The sequence below is a fragment of the Notolepis coatsorum genome (assembly GCF_963971535.1).
Source record: "Notolepis coatsorum genome assembly, chromosome: 1".
NCBI lineage: Eukaryota > Metazoa > Chordata > Actinopteri > Aulopiformes > Paralepididae > Notolepis > Notolepis coatsorum.
The window spans coordinates 78,414,289-78,439,087 of record NC_140165.1 but is presented as its reverse complement, the minus strand read 5'-3'; the positions used below and the strand labels follow the sequence as shown (position 1 = coordinate 78,439,087).

The 24,799-nt window shown below is 45.0% G+C and overlaps 1 protein-coding gene across 1 annotated transcript in view; it reads left to right on the top strand.

The window, feature by feature from the left end:
* The window catches only part of LOC311238677 (FHF complex subunit HOOK-interacting protein 1A-like), a gene marked incomplete at both ends in the record, with an annotated part of 100,026 nt that overhangs the window by 38,808 nt on the left and 36,419 nt on the right, over window positions 1-24,799 (top strand). The window contains one exon of the mRNA XM_084326830.1: window positions 8,052-8,138. Coding sequence (XP_084182956.1) covers window positions 8,052-8,138 — 87 coding nt within the window. The remainder of the gene's footprint in view (window positions 1-8,051; window positions 8,139-24,799) is intronic.

Sequence of the window (24,799 nt, the reverse complement as noted above, 5' to 3'; positions counted from 1 at the left end):
GCAGGTAGACTAGACTAGGTGTCTGGGTGTTGGCTATCTGAATGCATCTCCCCCTTCATTCTGTGTGACGGCAGTGGAGGTGAATACTAATGTGGGTCTACCTGCTTATGATTGAATCAAGCGTCTGCTGTGCTGCGCGCCAGCTTTCCAATTGCTCTCGCGCGCGCACATTCACACAAATAGAGAGCAAGAACAGCGTGTATGATAGAAAGATTGCACTTGCGTATATACGCTTGTGTGTGTGTGTGTGCGTGTGTGTGTGTGTGTGTGCGTGCGTGTGTGTGTGTGTGTGTGTGTGTATAACTGCGCGCGCGAGTGGGTGTGAGCGCACCACAGGTTCATCACCAAACCTCCCTTGCTGTGCACTAGGAGTCATGCACACACAAACTTCAAGTAAACACAAGTTGTCTGATTATTTTAAGTTTGCTTTTGTGTTTGTGTGTAAAACAATTTCTTTAATTGAATTAACTTAAACTAAAAGTAAATACAAACTAAATTAACAATGTAACTTACATTGTTAATTTAGTTTGTATTTACTTTTCTAGTTTAAGTTGATTCAATTAAAGAAATTGTAACTACTATTACATTTAAAACATTGTTTGTTTTTCAACCATATCTGTTGACAATATAATTTCTTTATATATTGAAGGCTACATCCTGCTACCTTTTTCAGCTTCTCTATTTCAAAAAAAAATAAAAAATCTGTTCTGTGCGCATGCACGTACCCGCGCGCGCGTGCACGTGGCGTGGCGTGTTACCAGTTCCCATATGTATATGGGAAGTTCAATAAGGTTTTAAAAACATCAGCCTCACCTAAAGGTATAAGCATGACAAGGTTATTCTAATATTTTAAGCAATTACTCCACTGCTTTAGGGATTTGCATAATGTAGCTCTAAAAATCTCCTTTTTTTATTTTTTATTTTTTTGTTGAGTTTTATTTTAATTCTCACTTTTTTGGTGTTAGTATTTTTCTTCACTCTTTTCTTTTTTCTGATGGTTCCAACATAAGTTAGTAGAAGGTTCAAATGAATATATCAATGGAGGTATATTTTTCATTTTTCACACTATTGTTATTACATTAATGGGAAGGCGCAAGACCAAAAGTGACATTCTATTGAATTAGAATGAACGTTTTAGATCCTATGGCAATTAGCATAGGAAGATTAGGGTTAGAAAGCTCATTTTGGGCAACCCGGTGGCTTAAGGGAGGGAGTCATACGCGTAGGATGTGTCTATGGAACACAGTCCTGTACGACTCCCGGAGGGAGGGGGAACTAGGGGATTATTATTTGTATATATGTATGTTTTTAAGCTCGGCTCTCAACGGGACCTCAATAGTTGGATGTATATCTATTGTAGCTTCGCACTCCAGAAGCATTACCAACAACTACACAACAACATGTATAGATTATGGCTAGTTTGAATATAATGATTTGGAATACTGGGGGAATAAATAATCAACACAAACGCAAAAGCGTGCTCACACTGATGAAAAAAGGACAGGTTGACGTGGCTCTGCTAAGTGAAACGCACATTTTAGGGAAAGACATAGCTACGTTAGCGGACAACACATATCATAACATTAGTCACTCTTCCTTTGGAACGAGAACTCGTGGAGTTGCCATAGTCGTTAGACGGAAGTTGAATATTGAATGGACCTGTCTCAAAACCCTGCCCTCTTTTCTTGATCCTCCAATCACAGCTGTCGCTTACCTCGGACTTTGTTTGTACGAGGAAGTCCGAGGTAAGCGACAGCTGTGATTGGAGGATCAAGAAAAGGGGCAGGGTTTGAGACAGGTCTATTGAAGGGAGTATGGTCTGATGCAGATGGTCGGATAACTATAGCTAAGATTGTACACAAGAACAGGAAAATAGCGTTGGTAGCGGTATACGCCCCAAATTTGTACGAAGTTAATTTCTTCACTACACTTACCAGAGCAATGTTAGACCTTCCCGAATACTCATTTATAATTGGTGCAGATTTTAATGCCATTTGGAATCCAGGGATGGATAAATCTTACCCCTCCTTTTCCAACGAACAAAAAAATTCATCTAATGCATTAAAGGATTGGTCGAAGATTACAGGTGTAAATGACTTATGGCGATCACTCAACCCCACGACCCGGAAGTACTCTTGTCGATCTGCGAGACATAACACATTATCCAGAATAGATTATGTTTTTGCATCCCCGAGACTATTTGATAACTATGATGTGGAAACCCAATGCATTATCAGATCACTGTTATTTACTCCTAAAAGGAACATTTGGTATACTATCATCCCGAGCCCCAAGATGGCGAATTAACTCGATGCTGCTTAATAACAAGGAATTCATTACACAAATCAAAGAAGCTCTTTCAGTATTCCTACTGGTGAATGCGAATTCGGTGCAGGTTCCCAGAATATTATGGATGTCGGTAAAGGGAATGATCAAGGATTTCACGGATAGCTTTTCCTCCAAAATACGCAAGAATCGATGCTCAAAACTGGCTGAACTGGAAACGCTTTATTCAACGTTATTTAATTCTTTACAATAAAACAACTCGGTTCAACTGGAAACTCAAGTTAATGTACTAAAAAAAGATATTAACGCCATATACAGACAACAATCTGAAATACAAATATGTAGCACAAGACAACAGCAGTACTCTCAAGGTTCCAAACCAAGTCACCTATTAGCTATGCGATTAAGAGTTAACGCAAAATTTGCAGATATAACTACCATTAAAGCACAACAAGGACTTGTTACAGACCCTAAAAAAATAAACGCGACATTCAAAGAATTCTACTCCAACTTGTATAAATCAGAAATGACCTTCGATCAAAACAAAATGGACACATATCTTAATCAAATTAACCTCCCTAAACTTTCAGAGGATGACGCTAAACAGTTAGAAACACCGATCACACTAGAGGAACTCAAGAAGGCCATATCCGAAATGCAAAGTGGTAAGGCTCCTGGAAGAGACGGTATCCCACCAGAAATGTACCTCTCTTGTTGGGACATAATTGGACCCTTATTACTAAATATGATTTTATACTCAGTCAAGGAGGGGAACTTCCATAAGAACGACAATATTGCACTCATAACAGTCCTTCTTAAAAAAGACAAAGACCCCACCGAGTGCAGTAGTTATAGACCCTTAAGCCTCCTCGGAACCGATATCAAACTGTACTCTAAGGTATTAGCCATCAGACTACAAAAGCATATGACGTCTCTAGTTCATCCGGACCAAACTGGCTTCATAAGAGGCCGCTTGATCACTGATAACATAAGACGATTACTACACGTACTAGATGCTAACAAGGACGACACCACACCTAAGGCGATGCTGTCCCTGGATGCAATGAAAGCTTTTGACAGGTTGGAATGGTCGTATCTATGGGCAGTATTAGAAAGGATGGGGTTAGGAAAAGGATTCATTGATATGATTAAAGTATTATACAAAGACCCATCGGCCATGATTACAACAGGTATAAACACCTCCGAAATCTTTCCGGTATCACGCTCTTCTAGACAGGGTTGCCCTCTTAGTCCCGGACTATTCGATTTATCATTAGAGCCTTTAGCACAATATATAAGACAATCCCAATCCATAGAACCAATCGTAATCAAGAGCACACAACATAGAATCAGTTTATGTGCGGACGGCGTAATACTGTTCATGCAAAACCCCAACACCGCATTGCCTCATCTTCTCAAGTTGATTGAGGACTTTGGAGATTTATCGGGATTTAAGATAAATTGGCCGAAGTCGGCTTTCCTTCCACTTAACGCCCCTGCAAAAAGAAATATAACCCTCTGATGAGAGCCGATGGGATGTCTCTTATCTATCTCAGATCACTTACTTGAGATATAACCCTTTGGCCGCCCGATATCCCCCAGCGAGGTGCTAAACTCGCTAAGTTCTCGGGTCAATTACTATTTCTATCAAGCTTACTTCATTGGTCACTAGTTTAGTTATATCCAGTTGATATGAAATGTAAGCATAGAAGAGTTGTTAACCTCTTCTTTGTTTGTAATAAACCGAATGTATGTCTGGGAGAACTCTTATTGCCTATAATAACAATAATATTATTATTATTATTATCATCATTATTATCATCATTTTACGAAAAGGCCTGTAATGCTACCCATTTGAAAGCCTGATGATATTACTTCACCGTTTAATAAGTTTTACTACTGCCAATAGTGTAATATTAGCGTACTAACACTTAATCATTATTTGCACGCCCCAGTACCCCTTATCAATCCGACAGGCCCATCCGTCCGTGGTACCGATCATCCGGTCCTGCAGTGACTAGATCATCAGTTTCCCACAAACTTGACAGAGCCCGTCGAACACAGAGATACCGGAACCCGCAAACAACAAACATTGCCATATGTATATATATATCCTTTATATAACTTTAGCTGAAAAGCATTAACCAGCAATTGATTCAATCTGTATTTCAGGCTGCCAGAACATAGTCACCTCAGATGCAAGCAGGGCGCGGCCGGCGTCGTGGCCCATTGCGGCAGAAAGCAGTCCACGAACTCAATAGATATTTATAAAAAAGTATTTTTAATTAGAAAAAAAGCAAGTTACAAAAGAGACCTCATTGGAAATGTCCAACTCAGTTAAAAGAAGTATAAAACAAAAACATTTCTCTCTTAGCATAGCAAAAACTCTCTTTGTATTGTCTGAAGTCTAAGAATGGTAAAATCTAAATCTAAAGAGTATACTTCCTAGGGAGGTATACTCAAAAGTTGCCAGGCCATGCCCCTTACACCGCTCGACATTTCCTGGCTTAAAAGAACTGAAAATCTGCTTAAAAATCTGTGTGTTTTATACACAGGTCCGTCGCGTCATAAGATCATACCCTTTTGGTCAGTACACAGTTCCAATCAGTGTACTGTACGTGTACAGTACGTAATCACACTCCTCTTTTCCCATACTTGTATCTCTGCCATTGGCTCCTGTCTACTCCACCAGCCAATCAACACACAATTCAGCAAGGATGAACTCCCCTCCCCTTCTAGTTGCCACAGCAACCGGGGAAGCAACGGATCACTTCTTTTGGGAAAAAACCCATTACGTCACCATGTCTGCAATGGTCCAATTTCTACAGAAAACAGATATAGCATATATATATATACATGTACAATTCAATACTCATATACTTAAACACTGATTGATCACACATCATATATGTATTTTGTAGTTTAAAGTAAACTAAGTTAGTTTACTTAGTAAACTAACTAAGTTCTCTGCCTCATAACTGTAAGACAGTGATTCTCTCCTCTGCTCCTGTGCTCTTCTTGCTCGAAGCCGTCTCCCAAGGTCACATTCCTGGCATTCACAGAACTGTAAGCGAGGAGGCGAAGAGGCCCCTTCCATTCTGACTGTACATATTCCATTAACTGTAGTATAGTTTATAGTGTATATATTTATACAGGTTATATAAGAATACAAAAAGACATCCGTCATATCAGAGGCCTACTCGTCCTGTTATCAAGCTTATAATACATAGTTATATTTAATCCTTTATAATGCTTAATATATTACATCATACAAGTGACATAGAGAACAGGATGTCATTATAAAAAGTGTCACTCGTTGTCTGTGGCACTTCAACACCCTCCCAGAAGAGATACCGATGGTAAAACACTTTAGATGTTTGGGAGTTGAAGTATTCCCTACCATAAGCCAAACGGTGAAGCACAATTACATAAAAATCCAAAATAAAATTAAATACGACCTTGACAGGTGGTCAAAACTTAAAAACTCAGTACAGGCACGGGTATCAATAGTTAAGATGGACGTCCTACCTAGAATCAACTTCTTCAGCTCAATGCTACCGTTACCCCCTCCAGAGGGTTACTGGAAAAAATTACACTCCTCCACATACAAATTTATTTGGAATAACAAACCACCACGTATAAAAAGATCCACCGCACAGAGAAACATGGTATGGCATTTCCAGATTTTTTCCACTATTTTAAGGCGTACACTTTAAGACCACTGACAACATGGTTTGATCCCCAAGCATCAGTATCCTGGAGAAATTTAGAAGAAAATATAGTAGCTCCACATAGACTGAAGGACATAGTATACACCAAATTATCAATTAAGCAATGCGAACGGAAATTTGGCCCCATAATTACTCATGCGATCCGGATATGGCGTGAAACACAAAAAAAATATTCTAACCCACATAAATGGCATAATCATACTCCCTTATTCAATAACAATGCACTCTTGATTGGAAAACGACCTATAAGATTCCCCAGATGGGAAAAGCAAGGCATACACACATTAGGAGATGTTTTCAACAAGCAGGGTTTTTGTAGTTATGATGAAATACACAAAAAAATGTATCTCACCGGTTCCACATATTATTTTTACGCACAGTTATTGTTATGTTTGAAGGCTCACGGTGTTCCATTAAGGATACCAATTGTACACCACAGATACCACAAATTCTTCTATGAAAGAAAGACATCGAGAGGTTTTGTTTCAGATTATTATCATCAATTACTAACGTCCTCGTATGAAACCCTCCACCTAGACTCAGTCTGGAGGAGTGATATACCAGACCTGGAAAAAGATTTTGATTGGCAAGAAGCCTGGGCAAATGTTCGACTTGCATCAAGGAACCCGGACCATCAACAAATCAATCTTAACTATATTCACAGGACATACTTGACTCCTATAAGACTGAACAGAATGGGTCTTAAACAAGACTCCAAATGCTCCTTATGTACAAATGGCGACGAGGGGACATTTATGCACATGTACTGGGACTGCCCACCAGTTAAGATATTCTGGAAAGAAGTGACCCAGCAATTATCAAATCTCTTAACTCTGAATATACCTGTATTACTGCTGAATGACGTTTTTGAGTGTGCAGTACCTCCACAGCTAAAGAGATTGGTTTTATCTGGTATCACAGTGGCTAAAAAGCTGATAGCATCACGATGGTTCCAACCGGAAAAAATGTGCCGGAAGGTCTGGATTCTTACATATCTCGATGTGATTTATCAAGAAATATCTACAGCAAGAATTTTGGGTCTCAATGAATCCAAAATGACAATGTGGTTAGAAGTGGTGGAGAGAATAAAAGCTAGCATATAATTGGTAGTGTCTGGTTAGGAGCGAGTGATAATGGATGGATTATCCAATGGGGGGTCCGGGAGGGGGGGGGTACGAGCTAGAGCATATGTGTGTAGGGTATTAGATAGCAGGTATTAGGTGTATATCCTGTATAAGACATTTAACTAATTGGTGACTTCATTGGATGTGCACTGTTAATTAATGCTTGTATATCTTATCTTGTGTTGTCATGTTTGTTTATGTGTTTGTTTAAAAAATAATAAAAAAATTAAATACAAAAAAAGTATTCTGTATTTTGTTGTGACAAATAATAAACAAACTTGAAACATGAAACAATGGCATGCACACACTGTACATTTATTTAAAATATAAAATCACTGGGCGGTCAGGTGGCGTAGCGGAGATTGCGTTCGTCACCAACACCGGAGACGCTGGATTCGCCTCCAGCTCACAGCTCCGGGATTGTCACCAGCGTGGCTGGCCGTTCACACTAATACAATTGGCAGTATTAGAGGGTGGGAGAAGCTGGCGGGGTGGGTCCGGGTCGTTGTAAACAGCGACTCCTACAGTTCGGTCGGGGCGCCTGCTAAGCGCGGATAGGATCTAAGGGCGGTAGTGTGATCCTTCCACACGTTACACGCTCTCAGTGAGAGTCCGTGCTGCCAGGTGAAAAGAAGCGGTTGATTGGCTAGACGTGTGTCGGAGGAAGCACGTGATAGCCTCCACTCTCCCAGACCGACTGTGGGGGGTAAGTGTGCAGCGACCAGGAAGGGGATTGGGAATTGGCATAACGACTAACATTGGGATGGGAGAAAATCGGAGGAAAAAGGAGGGGGGGGGGGAAATATATAAAATCACTGTACCTCTCTCTCTCTGTCTCTCTGTCTCTCTCTCTCTGTCTCTCTCTCTCTCTCTCTCTCTCTCTCTCTCTCTCTCTCTCTCTCTCTCTCAGGTGGCCCATCCCTCCATCCAGTCACAGTTGCTAGGTTACATCTACAATGGTTTCCTGGTGCCTGTATTGGCCCCTGCTCTGCATAAGGTAACACCGCTGATCACGATTGGTCAATGTACTCCCTTGTGTCCAAATGAGGCGTGAACCATAATTAAAAACCTAATTTGGGTGTAAAAGCTCACACAGACATTGTATGGCCTCATGAAGTCAGAGCCCTGTTCATTATCTATGGAGTAGCCCCAGATTTTACATTCCAGTTACATCACCAATTTGAGGGTTCGCCCTCTCTCTGGTTAATAGCTTTGAGAGAGTTGTGCGTGTTCACAAATACTGACTGAACTGTCCTGGGGCAAGACATTACTAACTGAACTGTCCCGGGACACAGGAAGAACACCCTGACTGAACTGTCCTGGGGCAAGACATTACTAACTGAACTGTCCCAGGGCACAGGAAGAACATACTGACTGAACTGTCCTGGGGCACAGGAAGAACATACTGACTGAACTGTCCTGGGGCACAGGAAGAACATACTGACTGAACTGTCCTGGGGCACAGGAAGAACATACTGACTGAACTGTCCTGGGGCACAGATAGAACACCCTGACTGAACTGTCCTGAGGCACAGGAAGAACATACTGACTGAACTGTCCTGGGGCACAGGAAGAACATACTGACTGAACTGTCCTGGGGCACAGGAAGAACATACTGCAGGGTTCGTACGGGTGCTGGAAATCCTTGAAAATGCTTGTATTTCAATGTGTTGTTTTCAAGGTTTTAAATGTGCTTGAATTGTGTATAGAGTGCTGGAAAGTTATTGAAATTGTAATAGCACTTTATACTTTCATAATAAATCGCTATCTGACTGAATAGTTTGTTTTTTAGACAAAGAAATAAAATAAGTCGGAGCGACTTGAGCGAGCCTATTTTGCGTTCGCCTTTCCTGCTAAATGAAATGTGGCTGGGCTCGACCCGTAGTGTTTTTTTTACCTGTGCCATCTGAGAACAGTGCGCGCGTGTGTGTGTCCAACATGCCGGGAGACTGTCGTTTTAATGAGCTCTGGCTTGGAGATATAAAATATAAGTCATGGTTAAAAAGAGGAGAAAATCCCAGAGTAGCCATGTGCAACATATGCAGAAAGGACTTGCAGATCTTTACCATCTTTCGAGCCACATGAAAGGTGAGCCAATGAGCATGGATGTTATTAACGTGTCTCGGCCTGGCTCGCCGAGTTTGAGACTACAAGACTCCACACCTGTCTCTGTAAATGTTCGTTATAAAAATACCACTTCAATAATCGAAATAGTCAAGTAACAGGCAGAATACACTATTGGAATTACAAACTCGAGCAATGGGCTAACGTTAGCTGCTAACCAAGTTATCCATGAGGACTATGCTAAGCTAAGTAGCGTTAGCTGCTAACCCTGGAAAATGCTCAAAGCGGACTCCACAACACTAGTTCCATTCTTGAGGAAAGGGGGTGGGTTATATTGACAATGCTTGACAACAGAAGTTTAAACATAACTTCATATTTATTGGTTATTCGTTTCTTTATATCATCCAGTTTCCATCTCCGTGTGTTAAACTCTTCCTGTTTAAATTCGAGTGTGACATCATCACCTACGGCAGCTTAGACGATCAAAACGCGAACCTAGAACAAAACCCGAGGGGGGGGGGGGCTGGATCTCTCGTTCGTTCTCGCCCCCTCTCTCTCTCTCTCTCTCTCTCTCTCTCTCTCTCTCTCTCTCTCGCTCTCTCTCTACATTCAATGATTTAAAGTAGCCAAACGTTACAGTATAAATACTAACTGGATAGTTGATGATATAAACATTTAATTTCATTATCTGAAATATTCTAAAATCATTAAGTCTGCTATAAGCCATTATCCCTTTGTGTGTGTGATTATTATTTTCTCACAGTAGTATGTATATATATATATATGTGTGTTTGACTAAAGTGGATAGAAAACACAGTACTGTGCAAAAGTCTTAGGCACCCAAGAGTTTTTATATAAATGGTCTTAGACGTAAATAATTTTTTTTATTAGTGTGTCAGTAGACTACTCTTGGTACATTTTCATTAAATAATTTTTTTAAGCATCTTCATGGTTTAATAATGCAAACATATGTTGCAGGGACTTATTATAATCATCATATTGGCGTGACTGTATGCATCAGAGGGTTAAATCAAGCATTTTTAAGTGCTTTAGAGGAAATGTCAAAATATCGCGATATATATCGTGTATCGTGATATGGCCAAAAAATATCGCAATATCATTTAGAGGCCATATCGCCCAGCCCTACATCAGGGTCCCCCATGTTTAATTCATCATGACATTTATGACATACACGACATAACTGTCCTGGGGCACAGATAAAACACCCTGACTGAACTGTCCTGAGGCACAGGAAGAACATACTGACTGAACTGTCCTGGGGCACAGGAAGACCATAATACATGGGTGTCATTCCCCTTTTTTACTGTTTTACTTAATTACTGTATCATTAGTTTCTCATTTAATCTATATTTGTGTAAACTAGTAACAAGCCGGTCGCAGTCAACCAGCACCTGTTAACAGGTCTGACCCTTTATAGTCCGGAGCCATGGGGTTGAACCTTGTTTTGTCGGTTGCAATTTTTTTTGTGCTGTTTCTTGGAGCTTGGGGTACCTCTTCAAAATACAAGAGGGTGCTCGGTGATATCCCTTGGGCATTTTCAGATATTAACCCCTTCATGCCCGAAAATGCCAATATCATTTATGATATTGCATGCTGCTGAATATAAATTAAATGCATCAAATTACATTCTCTAATGTTTTTTTCATACAAGGGGGGATGGTAAATTTATATTAACATGTAACATTTTCAGATATTAACCCCTTCATGCCCGAAAATGCCAAAATCACGCAAAAATAGAGATGTATGATATTGCATGCTGAATATAAATTAAATGCATCAAATTACATTCTCTAATGTTTTTTCATACAAGGGGTGATAACCCTTTCAAGACAGGCCTGTAAAACTACTTTTGTAGCAGCGACACACGCATTTAAGTTTGCGTTGTGTTGGTCCATTTATTCATATGGTGAACAAAAGATTTTGCGACAGGAAAAGAGGTGCAGCTCTTCCCCCCCACAAAATGTATCTAACTAAATCAAACAAGTGCACACTCACTTGTGTGAAGGACAAATGTTGCAGATGCGTTACATATTAGGGTCTTGAGCATCCTACCCTGAAACATGTACAGAACATTGTGCAGGGGAAACCATGCACTTTACAGCTGCACTTCTTAGAGGTAAACAGGGCCTCACTCTTGCAGCCACACCGGATCATCTTCAGGATGTAGTCTGGGACAAGTTTGACATCTTCTGGTCGGTGGATTGGGATCAGTGCCCTGTTACAGGTGTCCTTCTTCCATCCAAATTCCTCTGGGTTCATTGCAGGTGGCAGATTCGTAATGAGATTTCACCAGAGGTATGCTTGGAAGTGGGCCCTCTTCACATTTTCAATGAACGCTTCTTCCTTTGTTGGAGGTAGAGCAGCTAGATTTGGTGAAGACATATGTCCTTTCCCATTTTTCCCAGTAGCCTTGTGTGTGTCATGTCTGTGCTCTCTGTTATGCCATAACAGGCTGAGATGAAGACAGTGGCTTGGTCAACTTGCTGGAATGGTGCATCCATATTACCAATGGCTGTCGTAACCAGCTTTGCATTGATGACAGCGCCTTTTCCCAACCCATAGTACGACGCTACAGTGTCACATCCTGATATGGCATGGGCTGGTAAAAGGTGTTCGACAATTTGTTTCTGCTTGGCCAGTGTTGACTTCATGTCCAATATTATTCTCTCCTTGCGGGGGGATTCCATGATGAGTGGTACATCCAGTCCTGCCTGATGGTAATGGTGAAGAAATAGGACAAACACATCTGTATCATCAGAAACCACTGTGATTTGATGGGCTTCTTCAGCACACCTCAGGACTTGTTGGACGATGATGGTGTCAGCTTCTTCCTGCTGATTTTCAAGATCATATCTTGTTCTTCTCTCTTGCATCTCGATCTCGATGGGACATGAGTCCTCACCTGTCAACACCTACTTCTGTGTGTTTGTGCTCTGTAGATGGAATAGCCCGTCTTTGCTCAGTTCTTCACACAGAGCTGTTTCTTGTTTTTGATGGATGACAGGACAACTGTCTGGGCTGGTAGCTTGGTTGATAGGAGGAGATGATGCTTTTTGTTGATCATTGTCTCCCTGACATCTCTGGTGACGGACTTGATACTGTAGTCATAGTATCTGTCAAAGATAAGGTAGACGTCACTCTCTAAGACAGGGGTGGGCAATTATTTTCCCCAGGGGGCCGAATGAACAACTGAAAATATGTTGGGGGGCCGGGCCAAAATTCCAAACTCAATTATGCATAATATACATTTTATTTCTATATAAAAAGCAGTAAATGGCATTGTTTTGACCCCTGGTAAGAGTGTATGTTATTATTTGGCAATTAAAAGGTGGGTTAGCTTTCAAAAATATCATTTATTCAAATAGAATTTATTTCCAAAATGATAAACAAAATGTGAAACATTAATAACACAGGGCATTTTGAGTTTCATATACTATTGAAACAAGGATTTTCTTAGCTTTCTAAAGACATCATATCATCTTATAGCAAAAATAAACAAGACATGTCACTGAACTGTGTAAAGAAAAGTGTCCCAGTTTTGTAGCCTTTTTTACTTTACATTCCTATATTAAACATTTAATGTTTTCAGAACTGTGCAAAAAAAAGAAAAGAAAAATATCAAGTGTCCCATTTCACTTGTTATATTTCCACATTTTAGTGTTCTTCAGTTCTTTTTTTTTCATTCAGTGTGAGAAATCCAGTCTCTGTTGAGCTTTAACAAGTCCATCAAAGTCAGGTTGCATATCTGAGGTGGAGATGCGAAGCACAGCTGCCAGATGTTCATCAGTGAGAGAGGATCTGTACCTGGACTTGGTAAACGTCATGACTGAGAATGTCTGTTCACATATGTAGGTGGATCCAAAGAGAACCAACATCTTCTGAGCATGTCTCCTAAGCGTATATTGTGCGTGTGAACGTTGACATGAAAAGAAAAAAGTATTTTTTTTTTTTTTTTTATTTATTATCATGTAATCTTTCGCGGGCCGGTCAGAATCATCCCGCGGGCCGTACAATGCCCAGGTCTGCTCTAAGAGGTATGAAGTTAGCCCCAGTGATATGGACCCTATGCAATTTGCATACAGGCCAAACAGGTCCACTGACGATGCGGTCTCCCAAGTACTGCACAGCACCCTCTCTCACCTGGACCGTCAGAAGGGGGGCTATGTGACTTGTTCATTGACTACAGCTCAGCGTTCAACACCATAGTCCCCACCAGACTGGTGGACAGGCTGATCGAGCTAGGTCTAAGCTCCGCTCTGAGCGCCTGGATACTGGACTTTCTGAGTGAAAGGCCCCAGGTGGTCAGGGTGGGGGGTCAGACCTCCAACACCATCACCCTGAGCATCGGGTCCCCCCAGGGCTGTGTTCTGAGCCCCCTGCTGTACTCACTATACACACATGACTGTGTGGCCAAGTTCAGCTCCAACTCCATAGTGAAGTTTGCGGACGACACAGTGGTGGTGGGGCTGATCTCAGACAACGACGAGAAGGCCTACCGGGAGGAGGTTGAGGTACTGGAACGCTGGTGCCAGGACAACAGCCTGCTCCTGAACATTGGTAAAACCAAGGAGCTGATCGTGGATTATAGGAGAGAACAGCAGGAGACACACACACCACTGAGGATTAACGGGGCTACCGTGGACAGGGTGAGCAGCTTTAAGTACCTGGGGGTCCACATCGCAGAGGATCTGACATGGACAACACACATAGACTCAGTCGTAAAAAAGGCGAAGCAACGCCTCTACCACCTGAGACAGTTAAGGAAGTTCAGAGTATCTGGGAAGATACTCCAGTCCTTCTACTCCGGAGCTGTAGAGAGCATCTTGACTGGAAACATCACTGCCTGGTATGGAAACAGCACGGCACAGGACAAGAAGGCCCTACAGAGGGTGGTGCGCTCAGCCGAGCGTACCACGGGTATTGCACTACCACCCCTGCAGGTTCTATACAACAAGAGGTGCAAATCCAGAGCCTGCAGAATAATGAAAGACCCACACCACCCCAACAACAGCCTGTTCATGCTGCTCAGGTCAGGCAGACGCCTGCGAACACCAGCTGCTAGGACAGAGAGACTTCGGCTCAGCTTCTTCCCCCAGGCCATCAGAGCCCTGAACACTGAACTCTCCACACACAAGCACACATGAGCACACACACAACACACACACTGTACACGCTCACACACTAGCAGCCACTTTAACATGAGCAAGCACACACTCATGCTGCACACGCCCACACTTATGGCCACTAAGGAAAGGTCACTTTAAAAATAGTATAGTATAACCGGAGATTGTATAAATGAGCATGTACAGAAAGACACATTCCCAAAGACCTAGTATGTCCTCCATGCTCTGTAAATAACTTATGTACATATACCGATATACCCTACATGTTACTTGTTTATTGCACAATGTTACTTTTTTATTGCACAAGGTTGATTCTATTATATGTTATTTGCACATCGTTGCGGGCAAGACCACCCGCATTTCATTGTATACTTGTATACCGTGACAAATAAATCTCTTGACTTGACTTGACTTGACTTAGCCGTGCCCTAACATTTTCAATGAAATCAATGACAGTGCAATCAGCTGGCCAGTGGATTGTCCAAAGAAGTCCAGATCCATCAATGACAGTGATGCCTGTGTCACCGGCTTTCCTCTTCGAGACTTCCACCTGAAGTGACTTCTTCAATGTGGACTTGGCTTTACACAGTCGCATTCCTTCCTCAGTGAACATGGCAGTTGGGACTGGTGCTAGCTCGTGGGAGAGAACATCCTTCACGTCAACACTGCGGTCACTAGAGAACAGTGCGATGACCCTTGAGTAGATGACATCTAAGTCATACATTTTGGCGTCACCAACTTGGATGGATTTGACTGTTATTGCCATTGTCTTCACTTGTTTTGAGATGTAAAATCCCTCTGGCCAGGTCTTTTCAAAATCTGCTAACATTGTCTCTCCAATCTGTACAGCATTGTCTACATTAACAGGTGCTGGAGCTATCTTCCCACTGGTGATGTTCACAATGCTTTCTGCAGGATGTTCATGGGGTTCCAATGGATGGAGGCAGGTATCTAGTTTCTGACAGAGTCCAGCTCTGTCCTTGGTGTCTGCTATAACCCTGGCTTTGCTCTCCTCTTTGTGACTCCTATGCCGACGACACTCAACTCTACCTCTCCACCAAACCATCCACCCATCTCCCCCCACACTCCCTTATCAACTGCCTTCACGAAATAAAAACCTGGATGTCATCTAATCTCCTCAAACTCAACAACAATAAAACCGAGCTCATGGTTGTGGCACCCAAGGCCCTGCTCCAAAAGGTTGGGGATCTAACCCTCAACATTGACGGCTGCTCCATCTCCCCATCCCCTAAGGTCCGCAACCTGGGCGTTATCCTGGACTCCACCCTTTCCTATCAATCCCATGTCAATTCCCTCACAAAATCCGCCTTCTTTCACCTCAGAAACATTTCCAGACTCCGACCATCACTTTCCGACACCACAGCTGAGACCCTCATCCACGCCTTCGTCACCTCCCGCCTGGACTACTGCAACAGGGTCCTGTCCGGGGTCCCAAGCAAAACCCTGGACAGGCTCCAGTATATTGTTGTGGAAAGGTTGTTTAACACAGCAGGAGACGATATTTCCAATTGTAACAAATAGGTAATTTATTTAAGAAAAGAAGTTCTTAACAGCAAGAGCTATGGGTCGAGCAGAGGATCACCACAGCTTGAACAAAAACACTCTCTCCCCAATCCCTTTGCCTGTCCCCTAAATCCCCTCTCAGTCCTGCCCCCCCATGACAGATATGATGACGTATCATATCATGTCAGATCTGACATGACGTACATTAAGATGATACGTAGATTTAACATCGGAGAGAGAACATGAAGAGAGATAAACAAGATATGATGTCCACACACGATATGATGTAGAGAGTGAGATGTGTGTGTGTGTGTGTGTGTGTGTGTGTGTGTGTGTATGTGTGTGTGTGTCTGTGTGTGCGTGCGTCTGCGTACAGACGTATGTGTATTGTATGTGTGTATTGTGTCACAGGGAATGTGTGTGTGTGTGTGTGTGTCGGTGTGTATGTCTGTGCGACTGTGTGTGTCTGTGTACGTGTGTGTCCGTGTGTCTGTGTGTGTGTGCTGTGCCTGTGTGAAAGAGAGAAAAGAACAAGATATGAAAGCATACAATGTCCGAGATTACCAGCACACAACATGCCGTACTGAAATGTCCATCTGTTCCAAATTGTTTTAAGAACGTCAGCCAGACCGTCTTTCAGCACTGCTAGTTGACCTATATTAAACTAGTCCACCTCATACACATTTTCCCCAACATTCCCCCATTTGGGGCTATCCCTAGTCCCACCCAAATCATATAACCAAGAAAATGTGAACGTCTAACTAAACGAGAAACCATATTTATATAATAAAAGTTTAAATGGCTGATCTAAACAAGAAACCTAGCCATATAATAAATTTTAAATGTCTAACTAAACAAGAAACCTTACTTCATTCACTGGACCCCTAACGGACCAACAAAGGCTGACTACCGTTCTCACAATAAACACAAAACCGCTCAAAACAAGAGTAATAATAAAACATAAAAAAAAAAAAAATACCCCAATTTATAATCCTAACCTGACAGACAAATCCCCCCAACCTCCACCGCTTACCAAATGAGCCACAGTTCCGGCCGGAAACCGCGACTCTCATCAGGGAAAGGAGAAGTTGACCGTCAGAACTATACATAGAACATCCCTCCCAAAAAAAATGACATTGTCTCTTCCATAACATTGAGTCCCAGTGTCCATCGCTCAGCCCCCCTTCCATGCCCACGCCATAGTCTCCTCACCGTATTGCCAAAAGTCACATTTTGCCAATACAGCAACCACCACGCCACACCTCCAGTCCTCGTAGAAGCATGTCCCCATGCCTGGACGGGAGGCGCTGGTACCGACCTCACCACGTGTCCCCCCCATCTTCGACGGGAGGTGCCCATCTTGCCCACTGCGTTAGCCCCCCCCTTTGTCCCTCCAGTCCCCAGAACCGATCCCCAGACCACTTCTTCTCAATGCTTCCTCAGGCTCAGAACCGACACTCTGCCGATGCCCCTTCCCATTCCGGTTTGACCAGGACCACAAGTAAAATAAACAAAAAATAATAAAAAAATAAAAAAATGCAATGATTTTCAATGGTTGCAATCTCTATGCCGAAGGATCATTAGAAAATCAGACTAAAATTCCTAGTTAAAGGAATAAACCAACAAAACTGCACTCAGACCATCCCCCGTCACTCTTAAAGGAAAGAACCAACAAAAAGAAAATGTCCCTACCTCACCATACCCCTAATCCTCTATCCCCTCGTCTCCCTCTAAGGCAGCATAAAGCTGAGGATATGGCCCGATTTGTGGCTCAATCTCTTTCTGTCCCACCATCAGCATTTGGCTCGTTACATGTGAAGTTACCAGCCTACCCAAGAGAGGCATACCACAACAGAAAAGGAGAACCAATATCAACCCTGCCACCCCGATGGATATCCCCGTCTGCATCACTATGCTTCCCCACTGTCCCAATCTTTCCAACACCCCACTCCCCCACCATTCTTCATTCCGGCCAGAATTCCCCCTCAACTCCTCCCTCAAATCCTTCAGCTTAGCCATGGCCTCGGAGAACTTTCCCCCTGGCCCCACATTCGTCGGAATGAATGTGCAGCAGTACTGTCCAAACATGGAACAGACTCCACCCTTCTCCGCCATTAACCAGTTCAGAGCCTGTCTATTCTGCCACGCCACCGTACTGGTCGCGTGCATCTGGTCCCCCATTGCATCCAACGCCTCCTCGGTGTAATTGAGATACCGCTGCTGATTGTAAAACAAATAGTTGATCCACCCGGTGTTCTTATTGACCGATATCCATGGCAGAATAGACTCAAACCCTGCCGCAATCTCATTCTTAGCCATGAACTCGGCTGGAATGCCCCTTGGCTGTCCTATGCTGTCCAGATACACCCTTGGGTCTGCCTTGTAGCTACGCTTCGTTCGAGAGATAGGAGACTCAGAAGGTCCTTCCGTCACTGATAATGGTAGGACCACCATTGGCATGATCGCCTGAACCCGGGCACATCTACCTGACCAATCTAAAGGAAGTGTATTCCTCAACCTCCTACCGCCGCAGAGCCAGTATTGGTCCGCCAGTGCCATATCCTGGACATGAAAAGGGCAAGCTACAGGCCGTGGGTTGGTATCCACTCCCTTTAACACGACCCCGTGTCCACACTTTCCTTCTTTCGTACAGTTAGTCGTGATGCTCCAAATAGTAGTGCACCGCCCCTCTGCCACCTCCCCTACATCCCGGGTCCCCTCCTTTTGCAAGCACTCGAAATCCTTGGTCAGCCATAGTTTGACACCTCTGGGTATTGGCAACCCCGTCGCTACCCCCTGCACACGTACATCCAATTTCCTACAACGTTCCCGCATAGTGACATCCTTGAAATCCGTGACGTTTCCTGCCGCCTTAAAACGACTAGAGCCGAGAAACCCCAAACACTCTGCCTCGCACCAAGGGCGACTATTATGGGGCCCCTCCCATGCCTCTGCGTCCCTGTCACACTGAGCCCAACTGAACTTCGTGCCCTTCACCAGCAGCCTATCCGGACGTGCCTTGGAGCAGACATAACAATCCTCTATCTGATTCTGCGCGCTCATGTACTGGACCCACTTAAACCACTCATTCCCTAAAGCCGCCCTATACATCGGGTCAGCCTCCGGGTCTTCCTCGTCATAGTCATAGTCGCCCCCATCCTGTTCCCCGGAAGGAAGCAAACCCCTCAACCTGGCCCAGAGTGAGCCCACTGAGTCCCTCAACGTTCCGGCTGTCCTCTGGAACATATCCTGTCCCCCCACCTCTTCCGACTCAGTGTCCTTGACCTCCCTTTTTCCCCTCACCCCTGTCCCCTGTGATTGGTTCGGGACAGGCTCAACTCTCCTATCTACCCCCACAACCCGATCCTCGTTAGTATAATGGTAAGTATCCCCGCCTGTAACGGGGGAATGGTCAAAATCAAAAACATGCCCTTGCGGTCCTACGGGAAACACCCCGTTTGGTTGTAGTCTTATCTTCTCCCCCCCTTCCTCGATGGAGGGAAGAGGGGGCGCCTGATTCTGAGCCTGGTCATGAAAGCCTGCTGGTACTTGAGCCTGAGCGGGACCCCGTGGGACTCCTACCCACTCAAACCCGTCATCCTCAAGGACGGGTCGACCGTGACGGTTCTTAATGACGTCGTTGTGCCCGGCCGACCGTCCGCACACTGCTGCCAACATCTGCGGGAGCATCAGCAGGCACTGCACCTTCCAGTTGCCGTCTCGGACCCTCCATGTCGGGTTCTGCATAACTGCGATCGATTGTATCCCCCAAGAGATCGCCGCTGGCCTTTATGCAGTGATTGAAGTGGAACCAGGTCGCTGATCCTTTGACTTGGACTGCCGTTCCAGTCGATCGGATCACCTCGTACGGGCCCTCTCTCCGGGGTGATGACCACTTTCTCTTGTGGACCTTTACGAAGACCAAGTCCCCAGGGATCAGTCTCGGTTTGGTGGCTTCCTTCTCCGCCTCCTTCACCCCCTTTCTCTCCTTTCTCTGCTCCTGTCGAAACACAGCTTCATGTATTTTAGTCACTTGCTGAAGATATTTTTTCAGATCTTGCTCAAAAATATCTAATGCCGGGCCCCTAGCCAGGTGTCTAAATGGCGGTGCTGGCATGCTGCGGCCTGTAAGCATTTCATGCGGTGTTAGCTGTGTTTGGCGGTTTACGCTGCTTCTAATAGCCATCAGAGCAAGTGGCAAAGCATCAATCCAGTTAAGCTTAGTTTGCATACAGATTTTCAACAGTTTGTTTTTAATGACCAGATTGGCCCTTTCCACCTTCCCCTGCGACCCGGGACTATAGACACAGGAAAGGCGCTGTCTTATACCTAATTTCTGCATCAGCCCTTTAACCACCTTGTCGATGAACTCGCGGCCATTATCGCTTTGTAATATCGTGGGAATTCCAAATCTCGGAATGACCTCGCGACACAGGAACTTGATCACTGTGTCCGCGTTCTTGTGTTTAGATGGAATGGCCTCAATCCAGCGACTAAAGCAGTCCTCTACTACCAGGAGGTATCGTTTGCCCTGCACTGGCGTTATCATGTCTGTATAGTCCATAATCAGATGTCTGAATGGTCCCTCAGGGAGGGGTGTGTAAGCCGCCACTGTCGGTACTCCTTTGCGCACATTGCCCTGTAAGCATGTTAAACACCTGGCTAGTGTAACGTCAATTTGTGCCTGAAGCTTTGGGGACCAAAATCCCATTTTCGTGATTCGTTTCAGGGTCTCTGCTCTTCCACAGTGATCAACACCATGAGCCTCAGGTATCACTAAGGACAGAAGATCGATGGAGGCGACTATCAAACCGTTATGACTCCTCCACAGACCATCTGCCCCCCTTACAGCCCCCCTCTCCGTCCACGACTGTTTCTCGGCCTGCGTGGCTGAGTCCTGAAGATCACTCAAATTATCCTCAGTTACCTCAGTCGTCAGTTCGGCCGCAAACATCAGAACAGCCGTGGACGGCACCGCAGCCGCCGCCTTCGCGGCCTCGTCCGCCGCGTTGTTTCCCGTTGTCACAAAGGACAGGTCTTTTCTGTGTGCCTGGCACTTTACGATAGCAATGCTTTTGGGCAACTTTACAGCCTGAATAAGCGCCACAACCTGCTTGTGGTGAAGGATCGGTGAGCCGTCCGATTTCTTAAAGCCTCTTGCCTTCCAAATGGCCGCGAATAGGTGGCATACGCCATGCGCATACGCAGAGTCTGTAAAGATGTTAACCGTGCGATCTTTAGCTATTATGCATGCTTCTGTTAGTGCTATTAGTTCTGCAAGCTGGGCCGAACATGGTTGCATGCATTGTTCGGCCTTTCTTGTTAGTGTTTCTCCGTTAGGTTTGCACTGTACGACGGCGTATCCTGACCTTAAATTTTCCCCCTCCCGATAGCAGGACCCATCCACAAAAAGTGAGAGTTCTGCTATCGCGAGCGGGTCGACTCCCAAATCAGGACGGAGTTTCACGAAAGCCTGTACCTCCACCTCACACTCATGCGGTTGACCCTCGCTCGGGAGTGGTACCAGATCCGCCGGGTTACTGCCGTGGCATGTTTTTATCGTAACGTCCGAGTACTGCAGGAGCCTCATGTAAGCCTGTTGCCGTTGGCTGGTCAGAACAAATTTGCCTCTTTCAATCAAGTTTGCCAATTTGTGATGTGTCCAAATGCAAATGTCATATCCCATTGTCACGGCCGTTGCCTTCTCATACATCAAATGTGCTGCGGCCAGGGCCTGATAACAAGGTGGCAGACCCTGCTCTACCGGCGAAAGAGCTCTAGAGTAATATGCTATCGGTTGTTTTTTCCCACTCCCCCCCTGTGTTTGAGTCAGGACAGCTGTCGCATGCTGCGCTCTATGTGAGACGAATAGGTGGAAACACTTCTCATAATCCGGCAGCGCCAGGGCAGGGGCCTGTAACAACAGACGCTTAATGTTTATGAACGCGTCCTCCCCCTCCTCGGTCCATGTCAAGGGAGCGCGAAGCTTGTCTGTACCCGCCTCTTTTATCATCATCCTCAACGGCGCTGTCGCTATCGTATAGTCCTCCACCCACTCAGAGCTGTACCCAGTCATCCCTAAAAACGTCATCATCTGTCGGACCGTCAATGGCCTAGGTGCCTTGGATACAGCTTCGAGCTGCGTGGGTGAGATGCTTTTTATGCCCTTTTGAATGACGCGAGACAAGTACTCAACTTTTGGCTGGCAGTACTGCAGTTTTGAACGGGATGCCTTGTGGCCTCCCACGGCTAATCCACTCAAAACTTTGATGGAGTCCTCATGGCACTGCTGACGTGTATCCGAGCAGATTAGAATGTCATCTGCATACAGTAAAACCGTGCTGAGTAGTGTGTCGCACACTCCTTGCAAGTCTTCCTTGAGCGCCTTCGAGAAGTAATGCGGCGAGTGCGCGAACCCTTGTGGCAACCGGGTGTAAGAGTATTGTTTCCCCCTGTGGGTAAAAGCAAACAGATACTGAGACTCTTTTTCCAATGGAACACTGAAGAATGCCTGCGTGAGATCAATGACCGTATAGTACTGCGAGCTACTCGGGATGTTTGTCAGGAGGGTGTGTGGATTAGCGACTTCCGCCTCTGGTCCAGACACCACGTCGTTCACCGCCCTCAAATCGTGTACCAGTCTGTACCTAGCCCTGTCCGCCTTTAGCACTGGGTGGATAGGTGTATTACATCTGGATTTGAAAGGGACGAGCACTCCCCCCTTTAACAGTCCCTCAATCTGATGTGATATAGCTTCCTCCGACTCTGGCTTCATTGTATACTGTCTGATAAAGGGTGGTCTACAACCCTTCTTTAACCTAACCTTCACTGGCTGTGCCGACAATATTAGACCCACATCTGTGTCGTGTTTTGACCACAACCGTTCCGGGGTGAGCGCCAACATGTCCTGTTCCAGCAAAGCATCCGCCTCTGGAATAACGCAAGGGTCTCCTGGTAATCTGATTACTTGCGGTTTTGCCAAAACTGAAAAGGAAATCATTATTTTTATGAAACTCCCATCTGCGCTGTTCCAAATTAGCGGAGATTCCGTGGAGACCCACCTTTGAGTCTCGGATTCCTGTATCATTGAACCTAGATGTTCGGATTCGTAACCAGGATTTATTCTCAGAGTGATGTGTGGGGCGGCGTCTCTTAGTCTATGTTGTTCCCGTAGATACTTACCCGTGTTAACCCTCAACGCCGCGCCCTGTCTCCCTACAATTATCGTAGATGAGTCAATCTGCACCTGCTCGGGCTGTCCCTGCAACCATGCCTTGTTCCTAACTAGGTCACTATTCGTCAAATATTGTAGTGTGCAATGTGCCTCCATGTTTGTTTGTCTAGACTGAGGCAGTTGGGTTTTCAGAAATGGCTCCCAGGGGGCACAGACCCTTTGCAGCTCTGCATCTATGTTGCCCAGCCAGAACACAGTGGCCTCTTTCTCCCCCGTCCCTTGTAGCATCATTTGGTACACGTCTTGTTCAATTTGAATCCCCTCAGGCGTACATAGGATTTTACAGCCTAGTTTACACATTGCATCTCGTCCCAAGAGATTGCGCGGGGTGCTGTCCGAAATTAATACAGGTATTGTTATGGTCTTGTTGTTATACGTCATAGAGATTGGATCTGATGTGGGTATTAATTGTGTTTTTCCCGAGAATCCGACCGTCCGAACATACTGTCCAGACTGGGGTAAGTGAGCGGCGTATTTTTGCTTTATGCAGGAAAAACCTGCTCCAGTGTCTGCCATCATCTCTGTTAATTTGCCCTCCACTAGGACCTGCAGAATAGGTTCTTGCTCAGCTCCCTTGGAAACCACAATCATTTGATTTCCCCCCGTCGCATTCTCTGGGCACCCCTAGTGATTACCCCCCTGGTTTCGGGGCCCTCCTGTCTCCCCCTGGTCGTGGGGCCCTTGTGACTCCCCCTGGCGCACGGGTCTTCCATACTCCGAGCCGGGACGGTATGGTTGCCTACATCTCATTTCCCTGTGTCCCTGCATGCCGCAGTTCCAACAGTGGAAACGGGGAAACTGTTGTTCGTTCCCCGGTCCCTGTGTAAACCGTGGGCCTGATTGCCCATTCCCTGCCTGCCGCCTGAACGCCTGGTTCTGTGAACTATAGCCATAGCTTCTCACTACCTGAGGTGCAGGCGGGGGTCCCTGGTCCTGCATGGGTGGAGAGGTAGCAGATGACACCATTACTGCCTGCAACCTCCTTTGGGGCTGCAGTTGTTGCTGAGTTAACTTCCTTGAGTCATTTCTATCCTGATCCCTGACTTTCTGCTCCTGAGCCCTTTGCTTCTCCACACTATGTGTTACATGTGCACAGAACAAAGGATAAGTCATGTCCATTAACCCCACCACGTCTTCCAGTCTATTCTTAACCACCTCTGGAAGCCCTCTCATCACACTTTCTCTAAACATCGTTCTCTGCAACGGGTCAATTTCTGGGTTGTGTCCTAGCTCACCTCTCCACTCCTTCAGTACTTTGTTCACATAGGCGCCAGGCCCTTCTGTCTCCATTATGGGGTTGCCTGCCAGTTTTGCCGGATTAATACGTGATGGATATTGATTCCTGAGTTTGTACCACAACGCCGCTCTATGCGCGTTGAATATGTCTCCATCATGGGCCTGCGTGTCGCATGCCACTCGCATCGATGTATCACCCATGATGTCCCGGCAGGCACCAACTCCTAGCAAACGCGTCAACAGGGATTTGACGTCACCTACTGCTAGCAGAAAAGATGACGTATTTTCCTCAAACTGCGTGATCCACCTGGAGGCTCCTTCTGAAAGGTCCGGTAGTCTTACTATTAAACCATCGATGTCTAGAGGTGACCATGGCATGTGAAAGATATCGTTCCCCTTTATTAGCAGGGGAAACTGGCCTGTGCTTGTCACACTTCCCACGAATGTAGGGGCGAA